The sequence below is a fragment of the Hippocampus comes genome, unplaced genomic scaffold, assembly GCF_001891065.2.
Source record: "Hippocampus comes isolate QL1 unplaced genomic scaffold, H_comes_QL1_v1.1 scaffold45, whole genome shotgun sequence".
Taxonomy (NCBI): domain Eukaryota; kingdom Metazoa; phylum Chordata; class Actinopteri; order Syngnathiformes; family Syngnathidae; genus Hippocampus; species Hippocampus comes.
This window is the reverse complement of record NW_017805783.1, coordinates 3141840-3157370: the sequence shown is the minus strand read 5'-3', so window position 1 is coordinate 3157370 and position 15531 is coordinate 3141840. Positions and strand designations below refer to the sequence as shown.

The following is a 15531-nucleotide window of genomic DNA, read 5'->3' as shown; positions in this document are numbered from 1 at the left end:
ACACACACACACACACACACACACACACACACACACACACCGTATGTATTACTGTCGTCACATCTGGAGTTATCCTATTTGGCAAAATAAGTTTGGCAACCTCTCAGTATGATACATTGTGGTTTTACACCATGGAAAAAAAAACACAACAATGACAGCTTGACACATCACAGATGAAGCTCTTCGACCGATCGGTACATTCAGGGTATGAATTTGAGGGAATGAGTGAGGGAAAACTATTGTGTAAGACACCCGACTGTTGCAAATAGTGTTTGACTTCCAATAAACAAACAGCAGTTCCGAGCAGGCCATGACTGAAGCGTGAAAGGAATGATTAGTTAGGGGAAATGGCTTGGTCACAGTGCAAGTGTAGAGCGAGTGTATTTTCAGCAGCATGTGGAAAAGCAGGCGTCCAGTTCATATCATAAGCTCTTTATATCGCAGCCATAAAGTGATTATGGCTCCGCTAAAGCATTGTTCTGCTGTTGACAAGATTAACTGTGACTTAAGCGAGACACGATTGTGGTTCCACGCCGCGCAAGCGTTTGCTTGCTTTTTTGAAGCAAATTCTTTGTTGAAGCTTTTTTTTGAGTTGTCAACTCTCTGATTGCTCTTTGTCCAACGTTTCCAAAATGTGCGTTTTCTTGCACATTGAGGAACCCTGATCTACTGATCGGAATTATTCCTGTTCGTGTTTCAGTCTGACACTCTATTCGTATAATTGCTGCATAACTGTTTTCTATCACCTCATTGCAAATGGTTATGTTGGAACACATTTTTTGTGACAAATGTGCAATGTCATGCTATCAAATAAAATTGACAACAAGATAATGACAACACTGCTCAGTGGAACACAGGTCTCTGTCAAGTTTAAACCATCCGAACCATGTCTATCTGCGTGAATTGTTGATTGTTGAACATGTGTGACCTACCGCAAGGCGTTGTTATTGTATCCGAATTAAGAAGGTGCTCTCTGTCTTTTTGCAGAAGAAAACGGGGCTTCTGAAAACACAGGAGAAGGAGCGGTGGAAGGAAAAAAGGGTCGTGAAACGGCCAAAAACGGAAGCCGAGGAGGTGGAAGAGGAAGAGGAGAATGTTCAGCCTATTGTCGATCCACTGGAGAATGGATTCTTTCATCATGCACAGCGAGAGCAAGAGAGGATGAACGAGAGGCTGCTCAAAAAAACATACTCCAAGAAGAACAAAATGGTCAGTGTCGTCTTCTTGGCCTCTTTAAATGGGCAGTTGCATTGGCTTGGCAATTCTACAGTACATTAGTTGCAACGGAGAATGTATTTTTCATGTGAAATGAGAACCAGCCACCCTCTGGCTTCCAATTGAGTTCATGTTACCAGGAAGTCTCGTCAGCTAATGCCCCTATCCCACAATTCCTTTTGGGGCCAGCCTTTCCATAATTTAGAGCGACTTTTAATTGAGGGTCACTGATTGTCAGAATAATATGCTGCAGGCTTTGTTTTATTCTATCAAGTAAGCATACATTTTCTTGGCAAGTCTTGTCACCAGTGAGTGTTGTTCTTGTGCTTCACTACTTTTCTGTAAAATCGGAGGCGCTCGTACTGTGACATCGCTGATATATGAGGCAGTCACCTTCCTTAGCCCCAACATCAGACGGACCAGGCCGGAGATAAATGTTTTCATATTTCTAGTTTGGATGGGTTTGGCTTTCCGGTTGGCAGACTTAAATATGCGTTGATTTTGCGAGTGGACTTATTAGGCTGATCTGAACGCACACCCGGGTGCACATTTTTAGTCACCCAAAGTTAACCCAAAGTTAACTCAAAGTTAACTGAGTAACTCACATGACTCAGATTGCTTGGTATATGAGCAATGCAGTGCTTCCCATATGTAATTAGTTATGGACTCTTTATAATGAGACACCACTTTCTTAATGTAATCCATATTATTTCACAGGCCCTCCAACTGGAGCGAACATGTCGCTCCCCTTATTTCTGACAAAATTAAAGTCAGAATGATAAACATGGTGCTGTTGTCCTCTACTCTGTATTTGTCACTGGCTGATGTAGTTATATTTATCATATATGGGTGTTGAAATCTGACCAGACATGATAGTACAATTGCCACAGAATAATCTAAGGTGCATCTTGTACTTTTCAATGTATATTCTACCCCATGGCAATATCAAGGAGTTTGAGGATGTGGACCTTTTAAGACCACACTGTTGGGTTTGTCAGATCATATTAGTTTTACAAATGCATCTTGTTGACAGATACATTTAACAGATAAAACAAGGTGTTTGATAATCTACTTATTTCATCTCCTTTTTTTCCCTAAAAATAAGTATTCATAAGAGAATTGATAAAGAATTCTGTCTTTCATCAAAATTGAAAATTGGAAACATAAGAATCATATCAATTCCTATCCAGAGTCACAGGTGAATCTCATCTAGGCGAGGGAAAATGTTTATAGATGTTCAAGTATGTCAGAGAGAGGCTTGGAGCCCTGCTTTGTCTGGTCCTGCACCGAGGACATGTTACCCCTGCGTGACCCTGCCAGGGGCATAAAACCCCAGACAACTTAGCTCCTTCTTCATCTATTAACATGTACGAAATGTGGCACATGCTTCTGACTGCATTTCTGTCTTTTTCTTCTGCCAGTATTATTTACTAATAAAGTATTGCAATTTTTTTTTTAATCAATTCAGCATATGCATGGCAATCCATCAAAGAATGGATTGTTCCTCCCACCACTACTGACTGCTGAAGTGTGTTTGTTTATGCAGAAAGGGCCCGCCACTGTTCCTGTGAGATAGTCTGTCAATGTGTTAACAACTTGTGTAAATGGACGGATATTTTCAAGTTCCTGTCTGAGAGGCCATTATCCACCATGGTGCAATTGAAGAGGTGGGGAAATCTAGCAGAAAAAGCCAACAAAATAATGAGTGTTATGTAGCTTCTGGGCCTCTTTCTCAGATAAAAATATCTCATACATTTCCTGGGGAAGTTAACATGACCGCAAATTAGTTTGGCTGTGATATTTAATTTGTAGTAAACAATTATATATCTAGCTGATAGAACTGTAGATCTCTGGAAGTTGAAATAGTCCGCAATGACTAAATCACATCTACAGCTGTTGCCAAAAATGTATTTAACATGTATGTAGGATATGTATTTAAGGAATACAAAACAAGTGTTTTTTAATTTGCTTTAAAAAATGCAGCTCTTATTCTTCTCGCAGCTACATCGTTTTGTGTCATGGAGTCACAGGAATGGTTTCCGAAGCAGTGCAAAAGCTACGGGTGAAATGTCACATTGATCTTCCTTGACTGACATGGGAACCTTATGCATTGCCTTAATACACATTTAGTTCGATTTCAGCTCCGGCCTTCCTGTGTGGAGTTTGCATGTTGTCCCCGTGCCTGCGTGGGTTTTCTCCGGGTACTCCGGTTTCCTCCCACGTTCCAAAAACATGCATGGCAGGTTAATGGAACACTCTAAATTGTCCCTAGGTGTGCTTGTGAGTGTGAATGGTTTTTCGTCAATGGATGCCCTGCAATTGGCTGGCAACCAGTTTAGAGTGTACCCCGTCTACTGCCCAAAGACAGCTGGGATAGGCTCCAGTACGCCCACCTTGTGAGGATAAGCGGATTCGAAAACGGTTGGATGTTGCTGATGATTTTTGCTTTCATAATAGTACCATTTGTTTTTCTGACTATAAAGCTCACTTTTTTCATAGTTTGGCTGGTCTTGCCACTTGTAAATATTAATGTTAGAGCTTGGACTCACACCCAAAATCAAACAAGTCAATCAAATTGAGCACTGTCATGTAATGTGGTAAAAGGCATTATTGAGGAATGATACATTTTGAATCGAAGTCTTTTAATAGTTTTATGATGTAAGAAAAGTTTGATTTGGACCTTCCTCTGTTTCGAATAAAAAATAGATAGAGTGGGAATGTTTTATCTTTGCTGTAAAAAGATGCTTGCAGCATACTCAGCATCATGCCATTGACCTTCAGCACGTTTCATTGGAGCTATGAATAACACATAACACTGACCCGTATAAGCGACACACACACACGCACACACACTGACAGCACTGTTGTCCAGTAGTGATATATTAGTGCGATATTAGTGCTACACACACACACACACACTACACCCCCCCCCCACCCCTCCTGAACAATGTCACATATGAAAACCCTCCAGACACTGTACTCTATTATTCCAACTCTCCCTTGGGTAAACGTCTCACTACAAGTTCAGCCTGTGGACAAGAAAGGGTGGCCTGAGTCATTGGCAGTTAGGGAGGGTGCGCAGGATAACTGATACTCTGAGGCATGCTGTTATTTGGTGTGGCCCCTGAGTGGTTGCAGCTCAGCCCAGGATACTCAGACCATTTTTCTACCCACCCCACATTGACGTACCCGCAGTTCATTTCACCTGTAGATCAAGTGAAATTGCACGATGAGTCATCTTCACTGAAGTCCTGATAACTGTATTTCACACTGAAAGCACACTGTATAGAAATAGCTGTCAAATGATGGGTACACTGTAGATAACATAAGTAATAAGTGGACTGTATAATAAAACAGCAGTGAAGATGTTCAGTGGTTATGGATGTTCTCAGGAATGTGCTTATTCACCAAGTATGCATTTGTACTGATCATTCAATATACTTTTACAAAGATAATATTCCAGGTTTTCATGTATATTTTCGGAGCAGTAATTAATGTAACAATGTTTATTGAATAGTGTAGATGTACTGCATGCACAAAAAAAAAAAAAAAAAAAATCATCCCTCCACATTTCTCATCTTGTCTAGCTAGAATTCATGCCCAACAAATCAAATGTGCAGTAAGTGTACCGGTATATGCTTTTTAGAAAATGGCTCAGAAAAAAAGTGGATTGATCAGCAGCACACCACGTTACTGCCAACAACAAGAATGGGAGACGTAATACCTTTGTAGAGCCGAGTTATCAAGTTGTCCAAATGTTTTGTTTGCTGCCTGTAAACATTCGATTTATTGATTCCCTGAAATCCCTCTCTTTTGGAATACATGTTGCTGATGAGGCAACACGGTGGACAACTGGTTAGCACATCCGCCTCACAGTGCAGAGGTGAAGGGTTTGATTCCAGCTCCGGCTTTCCTGTGCGCGGTTTGCTTTGTTCTCCCCGTGCCTGCGTGCGTTTTCTCTGGGTACTCCAGTTTCCTCCCACATTCCAAAAACATGCATGGCAGGTTGATTGGACACTCTAAATTGTCCCGAGGTGTAATTGTGAGCACGAATGGTTGTTTGTCTCTGTGTGCCCTGCAATTGGCTGGCAACCGGTTCAGGGTGTCCCCCACCTACGGCCTGAAGACGGCTGGGATAGGTTCCGGCACACCCACGACCCTTGTGAGGATAAACAGATTAGAAAATGGATGGATGTTGCTGATGTTTCTCTTGGTTTTATAATCATACCATATGTTTTTCTGATGATGAAGATCACTTTTTTCATAGTTTGGCTTGTCCTGCAACTTGTAGTCAGGTGCACCGTGTAAATATTGAAGTTATAGCTTGGACTCACACCCAAAATCACCGTTTGCCAACCGCTGAAAGAAAGTGGAAGAAGAAATGGAAGGAGATGAAAAAAAAGAAGAAGATGAAAAAAAATGGTTTGGAATCCATCCAGACTTTGTTCGCTGCTGTCAACACAATTAGGGAATGGAGATTATGGGTGCAAGTCCCAGCTGTACTGTTCTTGGTCTCGATTTTGTAAAACGTAGATTTCCCTTGAAATATGTGTGGACTGGTTTGAGCCCCCCACCACCACCCCCCATCCTGTTCAGGGTAAGCAGTGTTTTAAACGGATGGATGGATGGATGTGTGTGTGTGTGTGTGTGTGTGTGTGTGTGTGTGTGTGTGTGTGTGTGTGTGTGTACACACATTATATATGTTTGGTCTGTTCTAACTTGCGGGCTTTACTTGCAGTGTCACATGAGCAATATATTGGCAGAGCCACTGGCGGATGCACCTTATTTTCAATTTTAAAATTTCTTTCAGTGTCTGATCAGCAATAAAATCTTTTTTATTCAGCCTCTCAGAGTCACCTGCTACTAAATGGCTCGTGAACTTCATCAAGGAACGAAAACTATTTCTCGTGATGCGCCTGTTATGAGATCACCTGCAAATTATACCTCCTTGATTTAATTATAGGCTTGACACCCTAAGTGGCAACCTCATAAAGGAGGCTTGTACTCCTGTATTACAAGGAGTGAACTGCCATTGAACTAAGAGCATCAGTGGATCACACAATAAGAGGGAGAGCTGCAGAGGTCTCTGCAAGCGTATTACAATTCTGTGCATGTTAATAGCAGTTTTTAAACATTCAACTTGAGTACCAGGGTTCATCACTATCCTGAGTTGATTCTTTGTTGTTTGATTATTTCAGTTGTTGTAACATACACTGATGTCTCTCCTGATATGGTAATGCCTTTTCATGAATGATGGAGATTCAACCTCCTCAACAATTCTTTCCAGCTTCGTGGAGATTTTACTTTAAGTTTTGAATTGAACAACATTTGCGATGCTTGTCTTCAGAGGGTCACTACATTTCCTGCATTTCGTCATTCTCGTTCTTACCAAAAAAGTTTGAAACATGTTCTGCTTCCAAAAATATGGGGACAGTTCAAGGCTGGGCTTTTTGCTTCCCCCTTTCTCCTTTCCATTGCTCAAAGCAAGGTCTTTGTTGAGTGAGTTCCAAATATATAAATCCTGTAGAAGACCCTTAGGTTAAACTAGAAAAATAGAATTCTTGCCATCAGTTTCTCTCATCAAATATCAGTGACTGTCTTCACAGAAGAGAGGAAGCTGTTATAGTTGCAAAGCGAGACTAACTTTTTTTTTTTAAGTTTCATCTTTTTTCTTTAACCTTTGAAATGTACTGTGACAGCAAACTCAACGAAATGCTCCTAAAATAACATTTATCTGCTTGAAATAGTGTGTATAAATTTTTTCGCAATATTGTCCTTCAGGCTCACTCACAAGAGAATGAGAGATGGCAAGAGAGACAAAGATACATAAATTCAGCAGGAAGAAAATGGATTCGAAAAAAAAAGACAAAACTAGACAATATCTGTGCCTGCTGTGCTTCTTCAGGTAAATACCACACACACACACACACACACACACACACACACACACACACACACACACACACACACAGTGCTTTGAGCCATGCCATCTACAGCAAGGGTCGGGAACCTTTTTGACGAAGATTTTTTGTAGTTTGGCTGGGGGTGCGACTTATACTCTGGAACGATTTATGGGTGAAATTATTAACACATTATTACATCATTTCACATGTTATTTTCACATTAAACCGCAAGAGGCCGCTCTAGACCTGTGTTGATAAAACCACGATGAGTCTGATGTAAGCGACGTAGAAGAGGAAGCACTGCATCTTCTACCTACGACGTTGGTGGAGTTGCTTTAAAGTGACACAGAGGATCAAGATTCCATTGGATTTAGTGATTTGGAGTGACATTGATGGTTTGGTGAACTTGTTAGCATGTTCTTTATGTTACAGTTATCTGAAGAACTCTTAATATGTTCCTTGAACATACGTTCTCAGTTCGTTGTTTATGCGTCATGTAACGTTAGCATATTGTACACTTATTCAGTGTGTTGTTTTCTATTTTATTTTTTTTTTAACTTGCCTTTCTCGATGTCATGTCTGTTCTTGGGGTTGGATTTTATCACGTAAATTTCCCCCCAAAATGGAACTTATACTCCAGTGCAACTTATGTATGTTTTTTTGTTCTTTAATATGCATTTTATGGCTGGTGCGACTTATACTCAGGAGCGACTTATAGTCCGGAAAATACGGTGTGTGTGTGTGTGTGTGTGTGTGTGTGTGTGTGTGTGTGTGTGTGTGTATATATATATATAGTGTGAGCGCGAATGGTTGTTCGTTTCTGTGTGCCCTGCGATTGGCTGGCAACCGGTTCAGGGTGTTCTCCGCCTACTGCCCGAAGACAGCTGGTAAAAGCAAATTCAACAAAATGTCAGTCTAATAAGCCTCTGGATGTGAGCAATTTTCCGTTCCTCACGATTGCTAAAAATCCAGCAAAACGAGCGGAATTGTAGTCAGTTTGCCGGGTCCATACGCGGAGTTGCTGCTGGCTAGCTTGCACCCTGCTCAGTAGCTTGCACGCTTCCTTTCCGCTGTCTCTCACAGTGTATTTTGATGTGGACGTAGCATGGCTCGCGTCAAAGTGCCGCTTTACATTCGACCGTTTCATTGATGGTATTTTGTCAGTGCAAATTAGACACACCGCAGAACCTGTTCTCTACAAAAAAGTGAATCCTTCGGTCCATTCGTCCTGAAGTCTACCATACTCGTCATCTTTTTTTCTTTTCGCCATTTTATTCGTTAAGGATTATCTCTGAGCTAATGACCAAGCGGGCTGATTCAAAAGAAAACTAAACTGAGACAAACTCTTGAAGTATACGTGATGAACAGATTACCGATATTATTTTGATTGGAATGTCAATCCCACACATGCATTAGGTTCATATTTTTCTCTGTGGGGTGGACGTGTTAGCCGTAATATGTGCTCAGAGATTATTCCTCTGTGCTTGGCTGGCAGGCTCCACGTGATTGGTTTCTTTATTTACCTAATTTATGAAAAGTGAAAACCTCCCAGGCCACATTATATCCCAGGTTTTTTTTTTTTTTTTTTTTTATGCTTCAAAATATGTAACTATAGCAACAGATATATTGCCCCCAGTAGACATTTAATCAGAGCAGACAGCGAGAAGAGACACTTCATTAAAATCAAGCTTCATGATTTACATGATCATTGTGGTGCAACACAGAATTTTGTCCTTTGTTTCATGTTAAGTATCAGCGGTGCCTACAAAGGCTTTGTCAAGAGCAGGTTATCACAGTTCAAATGAGGACATGTTTTATTATTCTAAGCCGCATATACAGATCTATAAACAAAGTCCACTACAGAAAAAGAAAAAGAAAACCGATTCCAAATGTAGAGATTTGCATTGAGCACACAATAGCATCAATTTAAGAGCTAATACCTTCAAACAGAAACATGCATATAAGACTTTTCAAAATGTTGTCTTGTAACTGTGACATATATTCTAGCCACCCAAGGTATTTCTGTAACCTGAAGATGTGTTTTCTCATTTCCCTTTTTCCCATTTTCACCTGGAAAATGTGGTAACAGACAAACAAATTACGTCAGATAGACAATGATGTTCGGTTAGAGGGAGTGTTCAATGTGATTGATTTCAATAGCAAATGCGTGCAGTAAAATGTTCTATTACATTCTTTTTTAAATCAAGAAGAAAATTCCAATGCCAGAATTCTGTGTGCTCTAGGCGAGGGCTACCAATGGATTTGTACCACAATTACGAGGACGTGAGAGGAAATTTTAGGCACCCAACTGTGTTTTCAGCACAGCCGAGTTGCTGACTGCTTGTTTACAGAGTGCTGAGCATTGTGTTTTTAATTTACATATTACACTACGTCGAAACTTCACTGGAATCAGGGTTTGCACATCTTTGCACAATAATAAGAGCTCCATGGTCTCCGAATGTAGAATTACATTTGAGAATTGAAACAAATGAAAATAAAAACAAGTTGCAATGAAATACGGCGCATTTATTTTCCAGAGTCACAGAGAACCACAGCAGAAGCATCGAAGAGGCACATATCACCGTTTGTTTAGAGCTTGATGTCGATTGTCGAGTAGTCGCTTCTTATCATTTCGTTTTGCTCTGCCTGAGGAGGAGGCAGAGCGGCTTGCAGCTACAGATGAGTGCACTGGGTGAAAGGAGTCTGTCACCTTAATTGATTTAAATGGTCCCTTTTTTCTGAATGTTCTGCTTTGGTAAGTGTGAGTAGCCAGTAGGATTAGCAGGAAAACTTTTTGACCCGCACTATTAAAGTTGAAAGAGACCCAGAAATGATTTAATCGCACATAAAGAAAGACAGTTGGGATTTTTTGCAAACACTGCATAATTCCCACAGCATATATGGCATTGGTGGGCCCAGGACGAGTACATGATTCCCCGTTTGCTTAGCACACAGAGCGAGAGGATTTTGAAAATACCGTCACACAAAAGCGGGTGGACATTGACCCAGGCCTTTTCCATGCTCTTGTATTTTAACACACACTATGTGTGACGTGAACAGCTGAGTTGCTGCTTGGTGTTATGTAATTAATGTTGTGCATGAATCCCGTGTATGAACTGTCCATTTTTACTGACTATAGTTTATTGCTAAACATTTCCTCAGTGATTTTTATTTGATATATTTTTACTTACTGAAAAAAAACAACAACAATGATCTCAACAGGCACTAATGAATATGCACCTGACATTCATCACAGCAGTGTCGAGTAGAAAACATTTAAAGTCATGTAACTGCAAGTACATGCCGGTTTATGTTATTTTATTTTTTTCAAATAGAAAGACATTGACATCGAGTTTGGAATGCTTGCATATATTAGAGACTTGGCTTGATTCTTCACAATATTGGTATACGGCGGAGTCACAGCAAAGGAGGTAGCAGTCTGGTGTTTTTACAGTCGGAATTAAGTGGGTGGCAGTTGTTTTTAGTGACAAGAAAGCACCAACAAGTTATATGTTTAGAGGCATTTCAACTATGGTGGGAGTAGATGTATGCTGACGTCCTGTTTTACACCTCACTTGACTTCTCTACCATCATTTGGAGATGGCTGATTTTCTCCTTGTTAGAACTGTATCAATTTGTGTGAGGTAATTAGCACTTCAATGATCAGCTTTTAATTCCTTTCAATTACCACTTGGCTTGACAAATGGATATTTGCATGTGCATCATATAGTATATTTGCATTGTCTGTGCAACATATTTGCACATTTGTGTTACATGACCCTCAGGAGTTTACTCGCAGTTATTTAATCATATGCAGTTTGTGTGTGCTCATGACTTTCTCGATGTGATGAAATGAACACATATAAAGCAGCATCTAACCATGTGTCACCTTTGTCACTTCAGCCCATTTGACTCTTCCATTAACGGGATCTGCTGTGGCCCCTGCCCTTGTTTTCATAGCCCTATGCCTTGAGGGGCGTTGCGAGCAGCAAAACTGGACATTAACTCAGATGGATTAGATGAGATTAGAGGTGTCACGGAGACAGATGTGATCCTTTGCAGTATCTGTTCTTTGTGAAATCTGATGCGCTGTGATACAATACTGACCCCTGCTGATTGTAAAGCGCACAGCGCACATGTAATGGGTTGCTGAATTTTACCGCCTGAGCCTGTTGCCATGTTGCCTGATATCATCCATTGGGGGTCACTGTTCCCATTCGAAAAAGGTGGCTGGTAAACGATCGAGCCCAATTTCCCCCCACCTCCTCTGCCATTTTAGTTTTCTCTCCAAAGCCTGCCTGGATTTGGAATATTGAGCCCAGGAGGGGTGGGTCTTTTACAGGTTCCATCAACATGTTTCCTGCTGCGTCTTGTAATGGAGGCGTAATGTGGCCATAGCCAACATATTACCATGAAAATATCAGTTTCGGAGATAATGAAATCCCGCCAGAACGTGTAACTTTTGCTTATGTCGTTGTCATCATTTACTGGCACATTTAAATATCAAGCAGTGCTGTTACACGAGGTCAAATATCTGCATGTGTTAAGGACACTAATTCATAATAAGCTATCAGGGAGGTGGTTTTATTTCAAACAGTTTAAAGTGTGACGTTCAGTTGACCCACATGCTTTTTATAGAACACTATCATCTGTCCCCACTTTTATTCTTTGTGAATTGAGGGCATGCTTTGGGTACTTTCCAACACTTTTTAAAGGCAATTCACATAGTAGCAATCGCAGCAAGGGCTATAATTGTGTTTTCATGTCGTATAGATCCTGCCATTAGGCTCCTGGGTCTGCAGGCCGTTATACGATGACAGCTGACAAGGGGGTGTGGCTCCTTTGAGGGAGAAGTGGCGTGTATATGCATAGGGGCGGTGGGGGAGACCACACGCACAAAGCCACAATTACTTCCTGGAAGGTCCCTCGAGATCAGCAGGAGTGTGTATGTAAAATGATGTGGGAGAGCCCATTTGTAAAACAAAGACAGAGGAGGTGTATGTGTGAAGGGGGGATAAGAATGATTGCCTTTGCACAATAGTGCATGTATAGCCTGAGGCGGAGGTCGGGGTGTGGGGCTGGCTTGACGTGGCAGACGCGGTTTTGACATACCCCCTGGAAATCCCTCAAGTACAGGACCAGATGGAGGTGTGGTTCTTGTGGTTGACCCCTTCGAGGGAAGCGGGTTAGACTTTGTCCTCTGAGCCATGAAGGGAATCGATTCCCCGAGGGGTTGACCTCTCAACGCATACGAGTCTGAAACTCACAGTGGTTTCGAGATAAAGTCACGCGGTTAATGTGTTGTTGTTATTAGCATATGTGCGTGCGTGCGCGCGCGCGTGTGTGTGTGTGTGTGTGTGTGTGTGTGTGTGTGTGTGTGTGTGTGTGTGTGTGTGTGTGTGTTATTTAAACTTGTACTTAAATGAATTAAACCTTATTTTGATAGACAATTTATCATCCCCAAAGCAAGTTGAACATTGAATAAAAAAATAGCACCAAGTCACTCAGACACAACGCCACGACTTTCATCAAAAAGTAATAGGTAACCTGGTGATTAGTGTCAACTCAACTCAACTCAACTCAACTGTATTTATAGAGCACTTTCAAACAGCCATCGCTGCACACAAAGTGCTGTACATGGAGCAACTAACATATACAACAGTAAAGCAACAAATCAGTAACAAAGACGGTAGGAAACAGCTGAAGGAAAGATGACATCACCAGTTAGCAAGCTTATGTTGATCTACTGGGTAGCTAGTTTCGTAGAGGTCCAGCGGGCAATGAGATTATTTTGTGGTCTCAAAAATAAATACATTAGCCCAGTTACTTCCCAGTTTCATTCATGAGACTGCAGCGGTAGTATAAGTGTTCCTCAAAAGGCAGCAAAGGACACCTTAGGCAGCAAATGCCCATGATGATCTCTGCCCAAAAAAATAAAAATAAAAAAATAAATCTTTGCCAGCTGACACAAACCTCAGAGGAATACTGTCGTGTATAAAATATTCAACAGCAATCTATTATACTTTTGGGATATTATCTTGCAGCAGTAATGTACCGGCTGCTTGTTTTAAGTGGAAAGACACAACATGGGTCTGTGATTACACTACCAGAGTTCAAGGGACGATGCTCTTAACCTGGCACAATGAAGAGTTCCCGTGGCTACACTCAAATTTAACAGAGTATGTACTCTCTTAGTCTTTGGGTACATTTGGACAATGTTTTTTTCCATACTGTATATCCAAAATCTTGTCAAAAATACTGACAAGGCTCAAAAAAATGCATGCGATTACGGAAGCGTGGAACTGCCAATGTGGAGTAAATAATTTTGATTGTGCTATGTCGATCAAATGTACTGCTGAGTCGTTTGAATGTATTGGTAACAACGTTTGGACTTATTTCGTAAAATTGTTCGAGCGTATTGGTAAAATGTAGGCTAAATGCTAAAAACATTGCATTTTTTCCCATAGTTCCCTAAAATTCCCAAATAATATCCAAGCCAACTGTTGCCTGACTTAACATACAGTAATAATGTATCACACACACACACACACACACACACACGCACACGCACACGCACACGCACACACACACACACACACACAGATAATTTGAAAGGTACCTGTCATTGAAATGTTTCTCTAGTAACATTCCATAATCTGAAGCTGCCATTTGCCCAACCTCACCACCTTGATGGATTTCAACCCGATCCACACAAACACTGTCAGTCGGTGCATCATACAACTGATACAGCTTCGAAGGCTGCTTTCCACCCACTGGTCAATGGTGAGAACGTATTGTGGCGTGTCTGCTTAAGATGACACCTCTCAATGAAAGCGCAAACAAGTCATGCATACCAGGCTTCTCTTCATCCTTCTTTTATATTTGTCAGTTACAATCATCCACATAACACAGCGCACATGCACATTGTTCATATTTTCTTTTCCACTCATTCTCAGATGCAGTGAGCCTTGCAGAGAAGCATACACTTGGTTGCACTGTTCATCTGTGTGTCTGTGCCCTTCAGACCTGACAGCGGGGCATTAAATATTAGTGACGTTTTACAGTGGGGTTTGTAACACGGTTATTCCAGTCAGTGGGCTTGTCTTCCCAGTGTCTGCACCCATGTGGGGCTTTGGTTTCACCGCAGTTGAGCCAGCGTAGCTTCAGGGGGTCTGCTTACAGTCATGTTGTAAACACACACAACGTACAATGTTGAAATGGAAGCACGAGTGGGTACATAAACACGAACAAGAACCTGCTCCAAAATCGTTGTGTAAATGCATTTTAGTACATTTTTTACTCCAGGCACTTCATATCGTATTTATTAATCAACAATACTGGCACTCAATAGATCGCAGACCCCCTTTGACTTCAGCCCTTGCAGCCTCAATGTGATGGATAGTTCATTTTAGCTTATGTAACTTGGTCCAATTAAGTTACGCACAATCGGTCTGTATGCAAAAAGAAATTTGGTCATTTCATAATTTAACCCCCCCAAAGAAAGAATATACTGTATGTCAAAACGATCAATCGATCCTTGCTGCCAATGCGTGGTCAAAAACAAAACAAAACAAAACACTTTTTGCTCGTCATTAGAGTGTGTATTTAGTGCCCTCTTTCTGTTAGCTGTGTCTGATCTTGTCTTGTCATCGGCCCCATCCTCTTTGTGGTTCGTCTGCAATCCCTGTGCGCTTGTGCTTTTCATGGTTCATGTGTCACTGAGTTTTCGATTTGACCTGATGACTTCTGATGCTGCTGTCCAGCTGACGTGTTTGCCTTTCTGTAAAATGAATACTTTTTTCAAGAATTTTCTGCACTCACACCCTGTCTTCCCTGCTCCCCTGTGTTTGGGTCAACTTGCCTTCATTCTGGTACAGCAAAGCCTCATTACATTTAATTTTTTTTTTTTTTGTGATTTGAGAATTTTAAACATGTTAATGGGTACTCTGATTTTCTCCCGCATTCCCCAAAAAATATGCATGGCAGGTTAATGGAACACTCTAAATTGTCCTTAGGTGTCATTGTGAGCACGAATGGTTGTTCGTTTCTGTGTGCCCTTCGATTGGCTGGCAACCGGTTCTGGGTGTCCCCCGCCGACTGCCCGAAGACAGCTGAGATGGGCTCCAGCATGCTCGTGACCCACGTGACAGTTTACAAATTGATGGATACACTATTAATCAGTGATTCACAAGTGAGTTGCGGGCAGCATTGGGAGAGTTACTTTTAAAATGTAATCTGATACAGTAACTAGCCAGCTGTTAAAATATTAGGTAATTTAATGAAGTACCATATTATTCAAGTAACTTTATAACTTTAAGATTAGTCCAATACCAAAATATGTTTACTTGACCATCCCCCCGCCAAAATAAATGTGTGTGTGTGTGTGTGTGTGTGTGCGTGTGTGTGTGTGTGT

General features: G+C 41.2%; 1 protein-coding gene across 12 annotated transcripts in view; it reads left to right on the top strand.

Annotated features, from left to right (window-relative positions):
• Positions 1–15531, top strand: part of fbrsl1 (fibrosin-like 1) — a 302213-nt gene that overhangs the window by 72967 nt on the left and 213715 nt on the right. For all 12 annotated transcript variants that reach the window (XM_019885190.1, XM_019885189.1, XM_019885188.1 and 9 more), the window contains exon 2: positions 988–1209. In XM_019885190.1, the coding sequence (XP_019740749.1) occupies positions 988–1209 (222 nt within the window). The remainder of the gene's footprint in view (positions 1–987; positions 1210–15531) is intronic.